This window comes from Zalophus californianus, chromosome 6, assembly GCF_009762305.2.
Source record: "Zalophus californianus isolate mZalCal1 chromosome 6, mZalCal1.pri.v2, whole genome shotgun sequence".
In the NCBI taxonomy this organism is placed as follows: Eukaryota; Metazoa; Chordata; class Mammalia; order Carnivora; family Otariidae; genus Zalophus; species Zalophus californianus.
The window spans coordinates 26067818-26088907 of record NC_045600.1 but is presented as its reverse complement, the minus strand read 5'-3'; the positions used below and the strand labels follow the sequence as shown (position 1 = coordinate 26088907).

General features: G+C 36.8%; 1 protein-coding gene across 25 annotated transcripts in view; it reads left to right on the top strand.

Annotated features, from left to right (window-relative positions):
- The window catches only part of TTLL5 (tubulin tyrosine ligase like 5), a 276731-nt gene that overhangs the window by 74145 nt on the left and 181496 nt on the right, over window positions 1-21090 (top strand). For 23 of the 25 annotated variants that reach the window (XR_003515953.2, XR_003515950.2, XR_003515947.2 and 20 more), the window contains 4 exons: window positions 4378-4491; window positions 4772-4863; window positions 11108-11170; window positions 16253-16291. Coding sequence is in view for 18 of the 25 variants with exons in the window: in XM_027572090.2 (XP_027427891.2) it covers window positions 4378-4491; window positions 4772-4863; window positions 11108-11170; window positions 16253-16291 (308 nt within the window). In the remaining 7 variants the exon portion in view is untranslated. The remainder of the gene's footprint in view (window positions 1-4377; window positions 4492-4771; window positions 4864-11107; window positions 11171-16252; window positions 16292-21090) is intronic. The other 2 variants (XM_027572086.2, XM_027572085.2) reach the window with 1 other exon arrangement.

Genomic DNA, 21090 nt, shown 5'->3' with positions numbered 1-21090 from the left:
ACAGAATTCCAAACTTTGTAATACTACATTAGGACATTTTTATTCCTTGTATGTGTTCTCTGTCAAACAGGTTTTATTCTTGCCCCTCAATTATGATTGTATCTTTTATGATACCTCACCTTTTTCATATTCTGTGTTTTGTTCAGTTCTTCTCATTGCTGGTACCTGCCAGCTTTCTTTAGGCTGCGAATCATTTTTCTGATTCAACATCTGTTTTTTACTGCTTTTAGTGGCGACGGGTGGTTCCTCATCGCAACGATTTCACATTCTCAGTCAGTTCTTCCCTAGTAATAAAGGTTAGATGTGTAAAGCTTTCTTCTCTGGGTCTATTTCTAAATCATAAGTTGTACTAATGATAATTTTATATCTTTGATGCATGTTGCATGGCAGAATTCTGACCTAGGCAATAATTTGGTGGTTTACAATCTATCTGAGCACCCGGTAGTTAAAATCCTATGTCATCTAGACAGAGGCAGTGGTTCTCTCTAAATTCAGAGGAACTTTATCTCCTTAGTGCATTCAGTCAGTTCCCTGCGCTGATAAATGCACAAGCTCAAAATCACAGAATGGCTTGCACTTGGAGTGTTTTCCTCTTGTTTTTGGCAGTCCTGATGGCCTTCCAAATCAGTCTGATTCCTTTCTTTTGGCTTTGCTTTTAATCTCCAGGTGTGTCTTCTTGGCACTCATAAGCATTTTCTATCTCCTTTATTTCTTTTTTCTTTGTTATCCTTTCTTCTCCCCCTTTTTCTCTGCCTTTTCTCTCACCTGTGTCTATAATTCAGGTCACATTTCTTAACAGTTCATCTCATTAACAAATGTTGGTAGGATTCAACCAGTTGTCTATGATAATAGTGCTCTGTTGTACCTGTGTAGACACATGTCTCTGTAGACCAGTACAGCAGATGTTATGCTGATCAAGAACATTCTCTCTAATCTCAAATTTATTGAAAAGCTGAGATTAGCAAAATACTTCTGACTTTCTAGTCTGATATTTTTCAGCAGCTTCCCCGAAGACATAGGAGACCTGGGTGGATTTGAGATACATAGACGTCAGTAGCTACAACTTTCACATCTCTCTCCCTCTCAGCCTTTTTAATAGTTTGGTTTGAGGTAAATAGGTGAAGAGATAAAAGGAGTTTCTAGCTATCTTTTTTCCCTCTTGGAGCACGTTGACCTTTTTCTTTGCAGCCTGATGATATTTGTGGCAATAAAAGAGTAAAGTCATCAGCTTATGGGAGTTCACAGCTAGAGCGCTCACCTAACAAACACCATTACCCCTCAGCCCCTTCCATTTTCAAACCTCCCAAAGGCCCCCAGCCAGGAGCATCTCCTGAATTCCTCCATGCTTCACCCAGACAGCCCACATGCATGCCCAAGTGGCTAGAGTTAGAACTGTGAGCTGTGCATAACAAAGGAGTGTTTGTGAACCTGTGTGGGAGACAACTCTTTGAAAGTGACTTGGGAGAGAAGACTGAGAATTTTGGGGGTGTCAGTTCGGTGTTTCTAGGAGCAGGTTTAGATAAGTAGAGGAAGGTGGCAACATCATTGTAATCTCAGTCACTGGAAGCCAGGAATATTGTTCCATCTCAGAGCAATTCCACAAGATGAAAATTAGATCCTAAAAAAGGAAAAAAAAAAAAAGATCATAAGATCAAAAAGAAAAATAAAGTGACAAAACCAATAATAAAAAAAAGACAAGAAAATGAAAAACAAAAACAAAAGAAAGACAAAAAACAAAAAGCAAAAAAAAAAGTTTAAAGAACAAAAATTGGGGGTGCCAATTAGATGTTATTCAGTAGTGACTTGATCCATGTTCTTGCAAATATGACCACGCATTTCTTTCTTTTTTTTTTTATTTTTTAGAGATTTATTTATTTTATTTTAGAGAAAGCGGGAGCAGGAGGGGGAGAGAGAATCTCAATGAGACTCCCATGTGGGGCGCAGAGCCTGACAGGGGGCTTGATCTTATGACCCTGAGATCACGACCTGAGCCAAAACCAAGAGTCAGACACTTAACCAACTGTGCCACCCAGGCACCCCAACCATGTATTTCTTAAAACTATTCTAATAGCTAATAACTATTTCCTAAAATATTTTTATTACTAACCTTTAATACAGATTTTAGCTTATCAACATTTTAAATAAGTTTTTCTATTCTAAAATGTTTAATCTTTATTTTTATTGTATCATTTAAATGAGTGCTTACTTCGTATTCTCTCTTACATAATTTCAGAGGACTTTAAGGTACTTGTAAATAGTGTGAATGATGAGGCAACTTGACCTTGGATAAGGCACTTGACTGCCAGTAGCTTTCCGATTAGAGCCATGTCATCACATGTGAAATAAAGTATTTTTAACCAACGATAAGTGGTGTGTGAAATGAGAAAAGTCCTTAAAGCATCCAATTAATATTTTGGCTTTACTAATTTGTCACTAAATAAGCGTTTGCACTTTAAAATTGTTTGAAAAAATCATATTACTTATATGATTCCCTTCCTAAATCTTTAAAGTTTCCCCTTGATTCCCCTCTCATCCCAACATGTACTGCTTAATGCATTCCCACAAATTGGAAAGGAATTAAATTTTTCCCCCAAATCCTCTGCAAAGTTTAGTTCTAACCATTATTAATCTGCATGTCAGCACATTCATTCATTTACTTATTTCTTCATCAAATATTTATTGATCTCCTCCTCCATGCCAAGTACTGTTCTGGGTGCTGAAGATACCACAGGGAAAGCTAAACAAGTAAAAGTCCCTGCCTTTCCATGTTGCTTATATCTGCTGATTTCATGGTTTTTCGCTATAAAGGTATCTCATCATGGAGTTGCCTATCAGGAAATCTGTCTTTTATAAGTCCCATGCTAGCTTTGAAGATTAGTATGTGTTGGTCTCCCTTGTGTCAAAGGCAAAAGCATTCATGATGTGTACAAGTGTGTATTATTAGTCTGTCTTGGGCTACCATAACCAAGTACCATAGACTTGGTGATTTAAACCACAGAAACTTATTCCTCACAGTTCTGGAGGCTGGGAAGTCCCAAGATCAAGGTGCCAGCAAGGCAGGTTTCATTCTGAGGTCTCTATTCTTGGCTTGTAGATAACTGCCATCTTGCTCTTGGCTCACATACCTCTTTGTACATGGTCGGGCAGAGAGAGAGAGAGAGAGAGAGAGAGAGTACAAGCTCTCTGATGCCTCTTCTTTTAAGGGCATTAATTTCATCAGGCCAGAGTCTCACCCTCATGACCTCCTTTAATCCTGATTACCTCCTAAAAGCCCCATGTCCAAATACCATCAAATTGGGGGTTAGGGCTTGAACATATGAATTTGTGGAGGAACATAAACATTCAGTCTGTAACAGTGGGTATTGCTGAGAAGGTTGAAAGTTTTCCCATAGACACTGTACGCAAAGAGAAAAATAAACAGTAGTTCCTGACAATAGGACTGCTTTTCTCTCATCATAGTTAATTCTAGGAATTTAGAAAGACAATTTGCATGCACATTTCTTGAGTTATTGCTTATTCTTTCTGTTGGCAGATATACTTGTCTCATCAGTCCCTTTACCTCTTTCAATAATAGTGTGTTCACATGCTTCATACCGTCTGACTTCCTCTGTTACCTTTATATTTCTTTGCTCATGTAACGTCAAAATTACTTAAAACTTTCAGTGTAGATGACCTTTGTGATCACCGTTCAGAAGACTGTGAGGAGCATGGCCCATTTGGCTGCCTCCTTGGAGTGCCCAGGGCAGTGTGGTCCTTGATCAGGTTTCTTGAAGTCCCCAGCAGCCACAGTGTTTCTTTTGGTTACAGCTCTTTTCTGTGTCACTGATGACTCTTAACCTCAATTTCCGTCCCCTCCCCCATACCAGAGTTCTAAAACCTCTCAGGGCCCATTTTTCACCTGTGGCATATAATAGATTGTTCCTTGGTTTTCTGTCTTATGTCTCATTTCCCCTAACTCCCCTTCCCCACTGCTGTAAAGAATATCGTTATTTACTGAAATAAATACACATTTAATCTTATATGGTGGTTATTTTCAGATTTCTTCTATATCTTTGAAAATGTCAGACGTCCTCTAAAACCAGGATTAGGATTAAGTACTGGATTAGAAAGTCATGTGGACATCTTTCTTGTTTTTCTTCTTGTTTTCCTCTCAACCATAGTGTTTTTCTTCTATTCTCTTTTCTCTTCTTGCCTTTGAGTCTACTAGCTTTCATTTATTTCCCAGGGTTTCAGGCTAAGAGAGTAATTACAGAAAATAGGCTTTGGATTTGAGCTTATCCATATTAGGAAAGATAATGATGTTGAGGGACTGAATAGAGACAAATGAAGAAAGATGATGAAAACATCTTGTTTGTTTCTGTTTTTCCTTCTCCTTAGCGTTCCCGTCCACTCTCTGCCAGTGATGCGGAAATGAAAAACCTTGTGGGCTCAGCCCGAGAGAAGGTGCCGGGGAAGTTAGGTGGTTCTGTGCTTGGTCTGTCAATGGAGGAGGTAAAGATAATTCCATTTCAGGCCTTTGTGGGCTAATGCAGGGTTCAGTGAAAATTAGTGAGTGATTTATAATGTTGATGACCACCTTATATCTTACACTGAAAAGAGAAAGATTCAAGATGGGAGAAACTTGTTCTCAGAAAACAGCATCTTAAATGGAATTAATTTCTCCCTTCGTGCTTCTTTCATATTTGTGGGTTGTAACTCTTTTCCTCTGCCCTATAAACACATGGATTACAGTTTTCAAAATGGGTACTTACTTGATTTTCTCTTTATATAGATCAAAGTTTTACGGAGAGTGAAGGAAGAAAATGATCGGAGAGGTGGATTTATTCGCATATTCCCTACATCAGAGACATGGGAAATATATGGGTGAGGTGACTACATTATTTATTTTTTTTTTTTTAAATCTGTGCTTCAGGTCCACAGAATTGGGTTAATTGTGACACAGTTGTCGTCATTGCTTTCCATCTGTGTCTTTCTTACTTTGTGTATTTATTTATAGTGGTGTGAATATTACCCAACTCAATAACTGGAGCATTAACAGTGATTTAATCTACCTGTGCATTATTCCTTTTAAAAAAATCCCCTGCCTCCTTTGTAATAGCCCCTTAACCCGGGTTAGACACTTGTAAAAATTTTATGATCATCATTACCTTGATTTGAAAATAAAGTAAGTTATAGTACCATTTTACATTTTACCAAGAATGTATGAGACTTCTAGTTGCTCCTCCTCTTTGTCAACACTTGGTATTGTCAGACTTTTTAATTTTAGGCATTTTAGTGGGCATGTAGTGTATCTCTCTGGTTTTAATTTGCTTTTCTCTGATGAATAATGATATTGAGGCTTCATGCACTATTGGCCATTTGTGTATCTTCTTTTTTTCCATTTTAAATTTAGGATTTTTATTTTTTTGTTATTGTGTTAGAAAGGACTCTTGAAACAAGTCCTTTCTCAGATATTTATATTGAGAATATTAATATCTTCTCCCAAGTCTGTGGCTAGCTTTTTCATTTCTTTTTTTTTAAGATTTTATTTATTTGAGAGAGAGACTACACAAGCAGGGGGAGGGGCAAAGGGAAAGGGAGAAGGAGAAGCAGACTCCCTGCTGAGTGCAGAGCCCTACATAGGGCAGGGCTCGATCCTAGGACCCCGAGGTCATGACCTGAGCTGAAGTCAGTTGCTTAACCAGCTGAGCCACCCAGGTGCCCAAGTTTTTTCATTTCTATAATGGTGATTTTTAAGGAACAGAAGTTTTAAATTTTAGTGAAGTCAATTTTTAAAAGATTTATGCATTCTGTGTTTCCTATCTAAGAAATTTTTGCCAACCCTAACGTCACAAAGCTTTTTCTCTTATGTTTTCTTCTAAAAGTTTTACAATTTTGGCTTTTATATTTTGTTCTGGGATAGTATTGATTTAATTTTTGTGTATGGTGTGAGGTAAGGGTTGAGCTTCATTTCTTTTCATATGATATATGTTTATTTCAGCACCATTTGTTGAAATTACCCTATTGAATTACCTTGGCATCTTTGTTGAAAATTAGTTCAAATATATGTGTGGGTCTATTTCTGGACTTTATTCAGTTTCACTAATCTGTCTCGGTCTCTATAGCTTTATATTAAGTCTTGAAATTAGATAGTGTAAGTCTTCCAACTTTTTTTTTAAGTATTTTGACAAATAAATAAATAAAAAGTATTTCGACTATTGCGTCCTTTGTATTTCCCCAGACATTTTAGAATTCCCTCATCAGTTTCTACACAGAAGCCTGTTAGCTTTTGATTGGGACTGCATTGAGTGTATAGATTAATTTTGGGACAGTGGACATTTTAACAATACTGAATTTTCCAATCCATGAATGTGATATTTCTCCATTTATTTAGGTTGTCTTTTTTTTTTTTAATTTTTAAGTTTTTATTTCAATTCCAGTTAGTTAGCATACAGTGTCATATTGGTTTCAGATGTACAGTGTAGTGATTCAACAGTTCCATACACCATTCGGTGTTCATCATGACAAGTGCACTTATTTACATCTTCTTTTATTTTTCTTAGCAATGTTTTATAGTTTTCAGTGTAAAGGTCTTGAATATGGTTTTTTTTTAATTCATTACTTAATATTTCATGCTTTTGAATGCTATTATAAATGTAATTTTTTAAACAGCTTTATTGAGTTACAAAGTTTATATATTTAAAGTGGCAAGTTTTAACATAGGTAAATATCTGTGAAACTACCACAAAGTCAACATAATGAACATATCCATAACCTCCAAAAGTCTTCTTGTGCCTCTTTGTAATTCCTCTCACCTGCCCCTCCCAGCCCTTCCCTGCCTATCCCTGTCACCAGGCAGCAATGATCTGCTTTCTGTTACAAAGATTAATCTGCATTTCCTAGCACTTAATATAATTCTACAGGTTTTTCTCTTATTTGTTGGGTCTTTTTTTTACTTTATTATTATTGAAATTATTTTTAGATTAATACATGTTGTATTATGTATCAGTGGTTTAATTCCTTTTCATTGTTGAGTAGTGTTCTGTTATAGGCATATCCCAGAATTTGTTTATTGTTCATCTGGTGATGGGCATTTGGTTGTTTCCAGTTTTTGATTATTGCAAATAAGGCTTCTTTGAATGTTTATATACAAATTTTTGTATGGACGTGTACTTTCACTTCTCTTGGGTAAATACCTACTTGTGGAATGACTGGATCATATTGTGTATATGTTTAACTTTTTAAGAAACTGCCACACAGTTTTCTAGAGTGGTTGTACCATGTTACATTCCCATAATAAGTGTATGAGAGTTCCAGTTCCTCCACATTCTCACCAACAATTGGTGTGGCCAACTTAATTTTAACTCCTGAGGTGATGTGTAGTGATAGCATATATGGTTTAATTTGCATTTCCATAATGACTAATGTTGAGCATCTTTTCATGTGCTTATTTGCTCTATGTATGTCTTTGATGATCAAATATTTTACCCATTTTTAAATGAGGTTATTTGTTTTCTTATAATTAAGCTGTGAGAGTTCTTTATGTATTCTGGATATTCTTTTTTTCCTAGCACTTGAAAAATGTTCCATTATCTTTGGCTTGCATTTTTCTGACAAGAAGCATGTGGTAATTCTTATTTTTGTTTTTCTGTGCATAATGTGTCTTTTTTCCCCCCTCAGTCTGCTTTTAAGATTATTCCTTTATGACTCATTTTCAACAGTTTGATTATGATATATATGCCTTGGTGTCATTTTCTTTATGTTTCTTCTACTTGGATTTGTTGAGCTTCTTGGTCTGTGGGCTTATAGTTTTCATCAAATTTGGAAAACTTCTGGCCATTATTTCTTCAAATATTTTTTTCTATTTCCTTCCTTTCCTTTCTCCTTTTGGGACTCTGGTTAATTGGTTGATACTATACTCTAAGTCTGGCTCTGCTCATTTTTTTTAGACTCTTTTTCTTTCTTTACTTTGGATGATTTTCTGTTTCTCTGTTTCTAAATTCATTCATCTTTTTGTCTGCAGTCTCAAATCTATTAATTCCTTCCAGTGAAATGTTCATTTCAGTTACTTTATTTTTCAACTTTAGAATCCATTCTCTCTTTGTATCTTCTTTTTGTTTTTTTCCCCCATTACTTCCATGATTTTTTAGATTCTTGTGCATATAATATTTATAGTAGCTGTTTTAAAATCTTTGTTATTCTGTTATCTCTGTCATTTCTGAGTCTGTTTCTATTGACTGATTTTCCTCTTGTTTCCATTTTTTTCCTTCACATGTACAGTCATTTTTAAAAATTGGATGCTGGACATTATAAATGTATAGTTGAGTGGGTTCTATTGCCTTCTTTAAATGATTTTGAAAGTTTTTTGGTCTGATAAGTTACTTGTAGATCAGTTTAATCTTTTTTAGGCTCATTTAAAAACTTTATTTATTTATTTATTTATTTATTTATTTGAGAGAGAGATTGAGAGAGAGAGAAAGGTCAGAGGGAGAAGCAGACTCCCCGCTGAGCAGGGAGCCCGATGTAGGACTCGATCCTGGGACTCCAGGATCATGACCTGAGCTGAAGGCAGTCACTTAACCAACTGAGCCACCCAGGCACCCTAAAAACATTTTTTAAAAAAATTTCAGTATAATTAACATACAGTGCTGTATAGTTTCAGGTGTATAATGTAGTGATTCAACAATTCTGTACATTACTCAGTTCATTTAAAAACATTTTTATGGTTTGTTTAAGGTAGCTTTTTGTTTAGATCTAGGAAAGTTTTACTATTAAAGACTCTTTGGAGATGTCTGTTAAATGAGCCCCATATTCAATGAGATTTCTCCATTTTGGCTGGTGGGAACCAATCAATGTGTAGCTCTGCATGAATTCTGGCAAGTACTCAGCTTATACTTTCTCTTTAATGTTCTTTACCTTGTCACTTGCTCTTTGCCCAGCCTTGTGGACTTTTACCCTATGCCTAAGCAGATTTGTGTTCACCCAAAGACTCAGAGTCCCTTGTGATGCTTTTTCTTTGATGACAGTAAGGTTGAGACTCTCTGTACTTATTTATAGTTGACCTATTTCTCTTCCTCTGGTGATTGGCTTTTGATCTAGTTGGGATATTAATGGTTCTAAGTATAGAGCTAGAACTTAGAGGAATAAAAGAAAGTACCATTTTGTGTTTGTTTTGTTTTGAAAACCCAGCTGTTCATAGAGAAATCTTCCTTTCATCTTACAAAATATTCTATCAATGTAGTTATACCTTACAAAGACCTAGGAACACAACAGAAAGATATTGCTTGGGTTTTCTTTTGATATGTTTTTGAAGAATTTAAATATTTGCAGTTCCTAGAAAACATATCTTTTAATTAATGAAAGTAGAAACCTCTACTCTTGAGTATTTCAAGAGTCAGGACCTTAATTTAAGTGCCTTTTCTAAGGAACCAATTACAGGTAATGTTGGGGTCTCTTACAATAGACCAATAATGTTTGGTTTGGTTTTACTGGTTTGGTTCTGAACCAATGGGAATAAGACAAAGACTAAGAGAGATGGAGGCCAAAATATCTCCTTCTTTACTGATAAAGTCCAGGTTGGGAGATTTGATTCTCTCTGTCTACAAGCAAACACCCTTTTTGTTGAACTTCTGATATGGGCAGATTTACATGCCCATTTATAGGCGAGGTTAGACTGGGCTGTGTGGGAGGAGCACCTGACCCTGTAGGACCAGTAGAGGATATGTACCTCCTAAGGGGAAATTGTCTCCCAAGAGAAAAATGGGAGGTGCAGACTGATGCATTTCTGTTTATTCTTCCTAAATTACCAATCTGGTTAAGTCACTCCACCTCTCCTGGGTCTCTGAGAAAAGAGGCAGAGTAAGGCCAAGAATATTAAACTAATTGAGCTGCCATCGTGTAGAGTGGAGAACATGTGTTTATCTATCTACTAACAAATAATGCCTTTTTACTAATATATATTTCCTGAGTATTAGCCAGATGTCTAGAACTATGCCCGGTGCTTCAGAGTATAAAACCAATATTAGATGGGATCCCTGCCCTTTGAGAGTTAACAGTGGGATTATGGAGAAATTATTTATACATACAATAAAAATAGCTCATATTTATGGCTTTTCATCATTATAATGTACTTCATGCACATCATTGTTATTCCAATTTAATGATATGGAAAGTAAGGCTCAGTAAGATAATGTGACTCGTCCGTGATCACACAGGGGGACTTGATTCAGGTATTCTGACTCTGGATCTGACTTTTTTCCTGCTGTATCATGCTGCTTTTTGAGAAGAAAAATTTTCCTCTACGAGACAGTGTATGACAGGTCCCTCTTCGGCATACAGTAAAGGTTAAGGTAGTTCAGACAAGGGTGCTTCTATAGTCTCAGAGCAGTCCTGTCAGGGAAGGACTTTGTGCAGCAGACTGGACTTGAGTTGCATCTTGAAGGGTAGATTGTGGATAAGTGGAGAGGGTGTGAGGAGGTGTCCAGACCAAGGCAAAAGGATCATTGCGAAGTGTGGTGTGAGAGGAGTTTAAGGGAGCTTGTCTGGCTATATGGCAGGATCAGTGTTGGGGAACCTCGTCTGGAAAAAGGGTGAAGGAATTGGTGGTATAGCTTATCCAACTTTTGAAAGCTTGGAAGAGAAAGAGTATGCCTCCTGAAGTAAGTGTCAAGGAGCCATTGAAAGCTCTTGAGAAATAACATGATTGAAACCATCTTCTGTCTACATTTTCACACCCTTTATGCTTCTCCCCATTCCCGGCTTCATTTGACCTCTCTCTTAGTTATATATGATTTTTGGTGGTGGCTTTGTTTTTACTTTACAGTTTTATTTTCTGAATTTAGGGTGTCACTTTTTATTAATCCAAGAAATCCCGTCATTTCTTTCTTTTTACTTTCTAAATCAACTCCATTTATCCTTTTCATTTTATTGTATCTGCTGCTACTCTGGTATTTTATAATTTTAATTTAAGCAACTTTCTCCTCCTTTGCCACTTTAGAGAACCGTACATTTATTTAGAAACCGTATATAAGTAACCTGTCACTTCTGTGCTTGATTCATGGCTTTATTTCCATATTTTTTCCCTTCATCCAAACTTAAGAAATAGCCAGTTTCATTCTTTGTCTTTCAGGTCCTACCTTGAACACAAGACCTCCATGAACTATATGCTGGCAACACGTCTGTTCCAGGACAGGTGGGGATTTGCTGATCTTGTAAATTTGCTAATCTTATAAGATCACTAGATCATGTGATAAAGAGGAAGTACGTACAAAAGAGGGAAAGAGCCTTTATAAAAAAAAAAAGTCTTTCGTAAAATTCTGATATAGAGGGCCTTGCAGAAAACACAGTATCGTACCTCATTGTCCCAGAATTCATTAACTCTTAGCACTTTGTACTGTTTCCAGGGGCCACAAATTAAACCATAATGATCTTTAAACAATCTTAACAAATGCCCTAAACTTTATTCTTCTTAAAGGAAGACCTGTACTCTGCCTTTTTACATTAGACACAGTGTCCTCATCTGTTTTTCTAGACTAGAAGAGATTAGAATGATCAGATTTGGAAAGGTAGAGCAAGGCGGTAATTCACAAAATAAATACACCAGGAGTTGTAAAAAATGACAATTGATAACCTCAATACAAGGGATGATAGGGTAGAATGATGGAAAATGGACATTGGAATTCAAAGAGCATAGCAATCAGGCACTACTTAGTCCCACATCCTTTTGTTGCCCCTGAGACATAATTGTCTTGCAGGACAGTTTACTAATTGACTATCAGAATAAGGAACCTTAGTTATTTAGAGAAATTTATGTTATTTTCAGGCTATATGTGCTTTTTTGCAGGATTCTTAAAACAGATACCCAGATTTTAGCCATTTCTTACAATTTCGTGATCTATTATCAGGAAATAGAGGGGATTTGCCATTTCCCCCTTAAATTTGTGGTTATTACCATTGATGGAATAATTACACTGCTTAGCTTCTAGTGAAAGAGACCTTCAGATTCACTTAGAAGACATGGAAGCTCAGTTCTCTCTATGTAACCTGTTTTTTTCTCTCCTCCCCCATGTGGCATCCTAGAAACTTTATCTTTAGAGTTCAGGTACTTTGCCAAGATATATTCTAGTGTGTTACTTTTCATTATGTTGGCTTTGCAGTGGGTGAGTCATTTCCGTCTGCAGATTTAAGTCTTCCATCTGTGGGAAATAGTCCCCTCATCCTCCCCTTCCTCTCCTTGTGGAACTTCCGTTAGATGAATTTTGGATCTTTTGCTATATGCTCCATGTTTTTTGTTTTTGCTTTTGTTTACTTTTTTCTCATTCTTTTGACCTCATTGTTTCTTAGTTTTAAATTCTGGGAGGTTTCTTGAACTTTTCCTTCTAAAATTTTAAATTGATCTGTAGCCCTGTCTATTTTGTTGTTTAGTACCAGACAGGAGAGGGTTGTTCAATTTACCTTTTTAACTTTGGCAAGTATGATTTCAATATCCAAGAACTACTTTTGATTTCTGACCAGTTTTTAGAATTCATGGCTGTAATATTAAAATGGTTCTGGTCCCATTTCCAGTGTGGTGGGTGGGTTCCCCCACAGCACCAAGCAATTGTCCCCTGTTCGCAGCTGAGAATTCAACTCAATCCTGGCACTGTCTGCCCAGAGATTAGCATCAGATTGCTCAGTTTAAGGATTCAGTCCTACAAGACTGTGTCATTCCCCACTTCCTCCGCCTTTGCCTGACTTTGGACACCAATTGAAAGGCCAGGTTGTCACCTGTGCTGCTGGCAAACCGGCTACAGATTGGAGTTTTGAATGACCTGCTCTTTGGACTTTAATTCAGACACCAGTTGCAAGTCCAGGTTGTTACCTGGACTTCTGATCGACCAGCCCCAAATCAGAGGTTCCTACAGCTCTCTCCTTCCTTCCATTTGATTAATTTGCTGGTGTGGCTCACAGAACTCCAAGAAACGTTTCGCTTACTAGCTCACTGGTTTATTATAAAAGGATATAATTCAGGAATGGCCGGATGGAAGAGACGCATAGGGCAAGGTATGGGGAAAGGGTGCAGAACTTCTATGCCCTCTCCAGGTGTGCCAGGCTCCCTCAGATCTCCACGTGTGCACCAACCTGGATGCTCTCCTTTTGCATTTTTATGAAAGCATCATTACATAGGCACCATTGATTAAATCTTTGACCATTGGTGATTGAATTCCCATCTCCAGGCCCTCTCCCCTTCCTAGAGGTCGGCAAGATGGGACCGGAAGTTCCAACCCTTTGATCACATGGTTGGTTCCTCTGGTGACCAGCCTGCATCCTGACGGTGACCCAGGGCATTCCCAAAGTCACCACATTGGCATAACCAAAGGCACCTTTACCATGCTCATCACTTAGGAAGTTCCAGAGGTTTTAGGTACTCTATACCGGAGGTGGGGATGGAGACCAAATGCATATTTCTTTAAATTCTTCTTTTAAAAGATGTATTTATTTATTTTAGAGAGAGTGTGCATGGGGGTCGGGGCAGAGGGAGGGAGAGAGAATCTCAAGCAGACTCCCCACTGAGCGCAGAGCCCAACTCGGGGCTCAGTCTCACAACCCTGAGATCATGACCTGAGCCGAAGTCAAGAGTCAGATGCTCAACTGACTGAGCCACCCAGGGCACCCCCCAAATATATATTTCTTAATATAAATCACAATATCATAAATATTTTTTCACATCTCTTTGACTTTTTTAGTTTGTTGAAAGTTCCTTTCTGTTTTTTGCATTTTATTTAATTCTTCTAGATTAGTTCTGTTCATTCATCTCATTCTTTCTGGTTTGTATTACTATATTTCCTCATATATTTAGTGATCTTTGATTGTCCAGTTGTTTTTATAAGTAATGGACCATTTGCTGAAGATAGGTAGTTGGCATGATTTTCCTCACAGGTTGTTTCAGTCTGGACTGACATGGACTCTATGTTTGAGGCTGGATCTTTCCATCCTTGGGCTTCCCATTAAGGAGAAGGAAGTGGAGCAGGCAGCTGGGAAACCATCACTAAAGTGAGAAAGCATTCTCCCAGGGGGAGCATAACAATAAAGAGATTTTAGACATAGTAATATATGTGTTTCTTTATTAACATTTCAATAAACAAGACCACCAGCCAGTCTAATAATCACCATGATTTCAAAAGTACGGTACATGTTGCAATATTTTGAGATACCTGTAACATCTCTAAAGGAATATGAAAAAAGATATATTGGGGTTTTTTTTTGTTTTGTTTTTTTGGGTTTTGTGTGTTTGTTTTGGTAATAAAATCGTATGAACACTGCTGCAGACAGTTCCCTACAGGTCTATGAAGGAAATGCTAAATTTCAGTTGGAGGATTAATTTTAGCCTAATCTCTACTCTTTCACATCCACCCTTGGCCAATCCCTCTGTGTCAACTTGCTCTTTCATGCCCCCTTCTTCTTACATACTTGCCATCCCATGGAATGGCCTTCAGTCCATCCCTACATTCTACTAGTTGTGTCCTTTCTCCTCTCCCAGACTAGGAGGAGGTTCTGCCAGCCCTTTCAGTCCCTCAGTCTGATTCAGATTCCCACACTGGGTTATAGTTGCTTGTTTACTTAATAGCCTCTCTACTTCACAAGTTGGCTTTTGAGAGTAGTACTTTGTTATGTTCATCTTTGTTTTTATCAGTTTCTAGAGTGTACCACATGGTAGGCACACGCACACAAACATGCACTGAAAAAATGAAATTGTGTTTGTTGCAAGCCCTAACATCTTCCGGTCAGTTTGTTCTCTTCAATCCGAACTGATGTTTTTCTTCTTGAAAATCCTGTTGTGTTATTGTCAGAATTACTTTCAAACTAATTCCCTAATTACTTCTTTTTGGCTAATTTTGTCTGCCTTTCTTGCCCTCTCCCTCTCATCCCCCACCTGCCACCCTGCCTGGCAAACAGTATCTTACCTGCTATCTTATAGTATGATGGTAGTTTTAACCCTGGCTACATATTAGTAGCAACCTGCGGATTTTATAAACCCTGTTGATGCTCTGGCCCAATTCCCAGGCTGAAGTATTGGTACTTCCTAGAAGCTGCCTAGGTGATTGTAATGTGAAACCATGATTGCATATTACTGGAACAAACCATTATCTGATGAAAAAGTTAAAATCATCTTGAGGCTTTCTGATGATAAAGAGACAATATTAGGATGTTGGCATGAAAAGAAGACACGGGAAGGGAAAGACCAAACATTTTGGTGAAGACCTACTTTCTACTTGATTTTTGTAAATAGAAAATCTTAACATTGATTGCATCTGTCTCCTTTTATAACATTTTTTAAATTTTTAAATGGTAAATTTTAAATGATAAAGTTTTAAGATGAGGAATGGATTAAAAGGACCCAGGGGTTAGGTAAGAGGTGTGTGGTTATAAAAAGATGACACAGGGGATTCTATGGTCATGGAATTGTTCAGTATCTTGTCTGTGGTGATGTATACGTGAATCTACACAGTGATAAAATTGTACTGAGCTAAATATACACATTCACAAATGAATACAAGTAAAACTGAGGAAATTAAAAAAGAGATGTTATGTATGTTAAATGAAAGGAAATTGAATGAGGAGAGAATGTTTTAAAGAAAAACAAAAGCTAACTTAAACATAAATGGCATTCACTTCCTATGGTGAGAGCCCAACTCCATAGTTCAGACACTGTGGAGAGCATCTCTTTTTTTAAAGGGATTTTTTTTTTTTAAATTTTGAATAATCTATTTCTCATGAGCATCCTTTTTTGAACCCCATGAGAACTGAGATTGGTTTCCTTTACTGATACATAATACAGTTCAGTGAAAGTATATAGAAGAGCACTGGACTCTGAGACCTAACCTCTGGGTTCCCATTTGAGCCCGCTAAGCTCCAGCCTTGGGCATGTCACAAAATGATCTTGTCCTAAGCCTTTTTTTTTTTTTTCTAATAACCAGGGCCAATAATCTTCTTCACATGGTGGTTGTGAAGAATAAGTGTGATTTGATTTGTGACTAAATATGCAGATGCAAGTAATTGTTATGTTTCTTTTCTAGAATTCATTTGTCCTTTCCCTTTTGCTTTTTTTTTATTGCTCTTCCCCCATGCTTATGGGACTCTGTTCTTTTCTCAATACATCTCTGTACTTCTCCCCAAAGAAGCCTTCCCTGGCATAGTTCCGTGTTATCTCAGGAGTGTGTGTGTGTGCACATGTGAACTCAGGGGAGAATATCTGAACTGTCCTCTAACCCAGTTGTCCTTTCTACTTCTGTAGGGGAAACCCAAGAAGAAGCTTATTGACAGGAAGAACACGGTAACTGATTTTTAAAAGTTGAGAGATTCTTTCCATGTGCACAGTGTGACCATGCAGGGGCTAAGCATGATATTTTATGTAACCATTTTTGGTTTGGCTCAGCATGAATAGTAACATAAAAAATGTTTCTATTCAAACACTATTCTGAGGCAACTTTTTACAAACTAAGTTTGGGTTTTACTTTTTTTATAACTACAGGTATATCATTTGAACTAATAATAATAGTTCTCTTGTTTGGCTGTGTGAGAGACACCAAAGTATAAATGAGATTTTAAAACTGTGTTAGAGCCATGTTAGAGTCAAATAAGTGGTTATGGTTGGCCTTGATACACCTGGGGCATGTAACTCTGTGCCTTATGGGACTGAACAGAACTGCTTCAGGTTTGCCACAGAACTGAAAGTATGCAGAACACCCATGGCTTTTCATTCTGGTGGAGGAGAGAAAGGTCTTAGAGGAAGGGCTGGGGTGGCCTTGCCCAACCGAAGACTACAACCTCAACAAAAACTCTTTAAGCATACACCTTCCTGGTTTGAGACCTTACATACATCCCCTTTGTGCTGTGACTCTTTAGAAATCAAAATGGCAACAAGAAGAAAGAGACATCCTATATCTAGCTTTTAGTTTTACATTTAAGGATTAATGAGGATAAACCTGGTTTCTCATTGAAACCCCTTGAAGCGTAAATCTAATTTTTGCTTAAAGAAGGAAAACATGTGATTGCCATTTAATTAAGGGAAGCCTGGGGGAAGTCAAGTTTGTAACTTGCTTCCAAATGAAAGCCACAGTTAATTTATAAGTTTCCTCCAGTTTCTAGTCAAAGAATATGCTTCCTAGAGTATATTGCTATCAATTTGGCAATTAGAAAAAATGAAACAAAAGAAAAAAAATCTTAAGACTATTTAAAAGTCAGTGGGTTCTGGCCTTTCTTCGTTTTTGACACTCATTTTATATTACCATCAGGAGTTTTTTGGTGGCATAGAGGTATAAGCAAATGAAAGCTGGGATATGGCAGACATATGGCAGACCATGTGCTGTTACATGAGATACATCTTAATACATTTAAAAAGATTAAAATCATAAACAGCATGGTCTTTGACCACAGTGGAATTAGAAAGCAGTAACAATAGAAAAATCTCCAAATATTTGGAAATTCACACATGTTAAAGTAATCTGTGGATCAAGGAAGAAATCATGAGGGCAATTGGAAAGTATTTTAAATTGAATAATAATAAAAATGTAACATTAAAATGTGTGGGATGCAGCTAAAGCAGTGTTTTGGGAGAAATTTATAGCTTTTTAAATGCTTATATTAGAAAACAGAGGACTAAATAACTGATCTAATGTTTCATTTTATGAAACTAGATAAAGTAACCTAATGTAAGTAGAAGAAAGCAAATAATAAAGGGTAGAAATCAATTAAATGAAAGACAAACAAGAAAACCAGTAAAATCTAAAATTGTTCACTGGTAAGATAGCAGAATTAATAAACTCTTATAGAGACTGATCTAGAGAAAAAAGAGAACACTAATTACCAGTATCAGATAGGAAAGAGGGAAATCATTTACAGACCCTACAGACGTAAAAAGGACGTTAAGCGATTATTATTAACAACCTTATTCCACTACTTTGACAACCCAGATGAAATGTCTCAATTCCTTGGGAGGGAACATGTAGCAAAACTGACAGAAGCTGAAATAGAAATTTTGAATAGCCCTGTATCTATTCAGAATATTGAATTTGTAATCAAAAACCTTTCGACAAAGAAAATCCCAGGCCCAGTAGTTTCACTTGTAATTTCTTTCAAATATTTGAGGAAGAACAGCACCAATCTTACATGAACTCTTTCAAAAATATAGGAAGGGACACTTCCCAGTTCATTTTATGATGTCAGCATTGACTATGACATCAAAACCTGACCAAAGACATTTTAAAAAAGAAGAAAATTACAGGCTAATATCTTCATGAACACAGACAAAAATTTCTTCAAAGAATATTAGCAGATTGAATCTACCAATATAAAGAAAAAGAGTAATACATATGACTAAGTGAGGTTTTTCCTAGATGTACAAAGTTGATTTAACATTTGAAAATTAGTATAATTCACCATATCTAAAGGAGAAAAGCTAGGTGATCATTTTATTAGATGCAAAAAAGGCATCTTACATAATTCACATTTATGAGAAAAACTCTTAGCAAATCAGGAATAGAAGGGAATTTCTTCATCTGGTAAAGACCTTCTATGAAAAATCTATTGCTAATATCATACTTAATGGCAAAATATTGAAGGTATCCTTCTATATTAGTAATATGGCAAGATGTCCACTTTTGCCATTTGTATTCACTTTATACTAGAGGTTGTCCCAAGCTGTACAATAAAGCAAGGGCTGGGCAGTAGGAGAGAAAAGGCATACAGATTGAAAAGGAAGAAATCAAATGTCTTTAGTCTTAGATGACATGATCTGGTTAATAGGAAATCCTAAATCCTAAGGCCAGAATAGCTACAAGAACATATAAGTATACCTAGGAAGGATACATGGTCAATATTCTAAAATCTATGGCATTTTAATATACTAGCAGTGAATAACTTAAAAATGAAATTTAAATTTTGTTTATGGTAGCGTTTGAAAATATGAAGTTCTCAGGGATAAATTTTACAAACTATGTCCAATACCTACAGTAAAAGCTTACTAAATCTTACTGAAAGAAATGAAAGAAGCCCTAAATAAGTTGGGGAGATATGTGATGTTGTATGGATTAGAAGACTTAATATTGCAAAAAAAAAAGTTCATTCTCTCCAAATTGATCTAAAAATCTGGTGTAATCCCAATCATTATTCCAGTAGATTTTCTTTCTTTCTTTTTTTTTTTTTTGTAGAAATTGACTATATTTTTTTTCATCACCAGCAGAAATTGACTTAAAAAAATTTGTGTGTGTGTGTGGAAATAGAAAGGACTTAGACTATCCAAAGTAATCTTGAAAAAGACTTAGGGTACCTGACTAAAGAAATAACTATAATACTCTAGTAAGCAAAACTGGCAAGTTGATCAGTGGAACAGAATAAAGAGTCTAGAAATAGGCCTATATTTATATGGTCATTTGACTTTAATCAAAGGGCCCAAAGTCCAATGGGGAAAGGAAACTTTTTTTTTTGGAGATGATTTTATTCAGGCTATCGCAATAGGAGAAATGTTCCTTGTTTTTTTGTTTTGTTTTGTTTTGCTTTTTGGTTTTGTTTTTTGGTTTTTTGGTTTTTTTAGAGAGTGGGAGGGTAGGGGAGGGGCAGAGGGAGAGAGAATCTTAAGCAGTCTCCACACCCAGCATGGGGCGTGGAGCCCAACACAGGGCTCAATCTCACGACCCTGAGATCATGACCTGAGCCAAAATCAAGAGTCAGAGGCTTAACTGACTGAGCCACCAAGGCGCCCTGGAAGGAAACTCTTTTTAACAAATAGGGCTGGAACTGGATATCATGCTTTTTGATTTTTTTTTTCAAAGATTTTATTTATTTATTTGACAGAGAGAGAGAGACAGCAAGAGAGGAAACACAAGCAGGGGGAGTGGGAGAGGGAGAAGCAGGCTTCCCACAGAGCAGGGAGCCCAACGCGGGACTTGATCCCAGGACCCTGGGATCATGACCTGAGCTGAAGGCAGACACTTAGCGACTGAGCCACACAGGCGTCCCAATATCATGCTTTTAAAAATGAACCTCAACCCGTATCTCCCAGAAAAATTAGAGATGATTCATAGTCATAAACATAAAAGCTATTACTATAAAACTTCTTGGGGAAAATCTAGGAAAATATCTTTGTGATTTGGGGCTTGGCAAAAGTTTTTAGACATGACACAGAAAGCAGTACCCAAAAAGGAAAAAATGATAAGCTAGATTTCCTCAAAATTAAAAACTTTTGCTTATCATCACATACTGTTAGGAAAGTGACTAGGCAAGCCATAGACCGAGTGAAGATACTCATCAAACAAAGGACCGGTATCTAGGAAATATAATGAGCTCCTACAACTGAAGAATTAGAAGACTATAGATCAGCCCTTTTACAAAATGGGTGAAATATTTGAACAGACACTAACTACCAAAAGAAGGTGTGTGAGTAGCCAATACGCTCATGAACATGGGCTTAACAACATTAGTTACCAGAGATTTGCAAATTAAAATCATGAAATACCACTAAACATCCAGCAGAATGGCTAAAATAATATCATCATGTTGTACACTTTAAATGCCTTACAATTTTGTCTGTCAGTTATAGCTCAGTAAAGCTGGGGAAAAAGCCGAAGTGACCGACAGCATCAAATGGTGAGGATGTGGAGCTAATGGAACTCTGATAAGTTGTCATTGGCAGCATGACCTTGTACAGACACTTGAGAAGGAGTCTGCCAGTTTGTTAGCCTAGAAAGCTCCATGCTGAGATCTTTACCCAGAAGGAATGAAAAACATAACCACAAAACTACTTGTACAAAAATGTTCATAGCAGCTTTATTCATAATATTCCCAAACTGGAAACAACCTAGGGGGTCCAACAACCAGAAAGTAGGTAAACTGTGGATTATTCATAGAGTGGACTAATCCTCAGCAATAAAAAGGCATAAATATGGATACACATAACATGGATGAATCTCAAAAACATGCAGAATGAAAGGAGATTGACACACAAGAGTTCATACTGAATAATTCCATTTTTATGAAGTTCTAGAACAGACAAACCTAATATGTGATGAAAAAATTTAAGACAGTGGTCTCCTTTAGGAGGGTGAGGGAGGGATTGACTGGGAAGGGGCAGGAGAA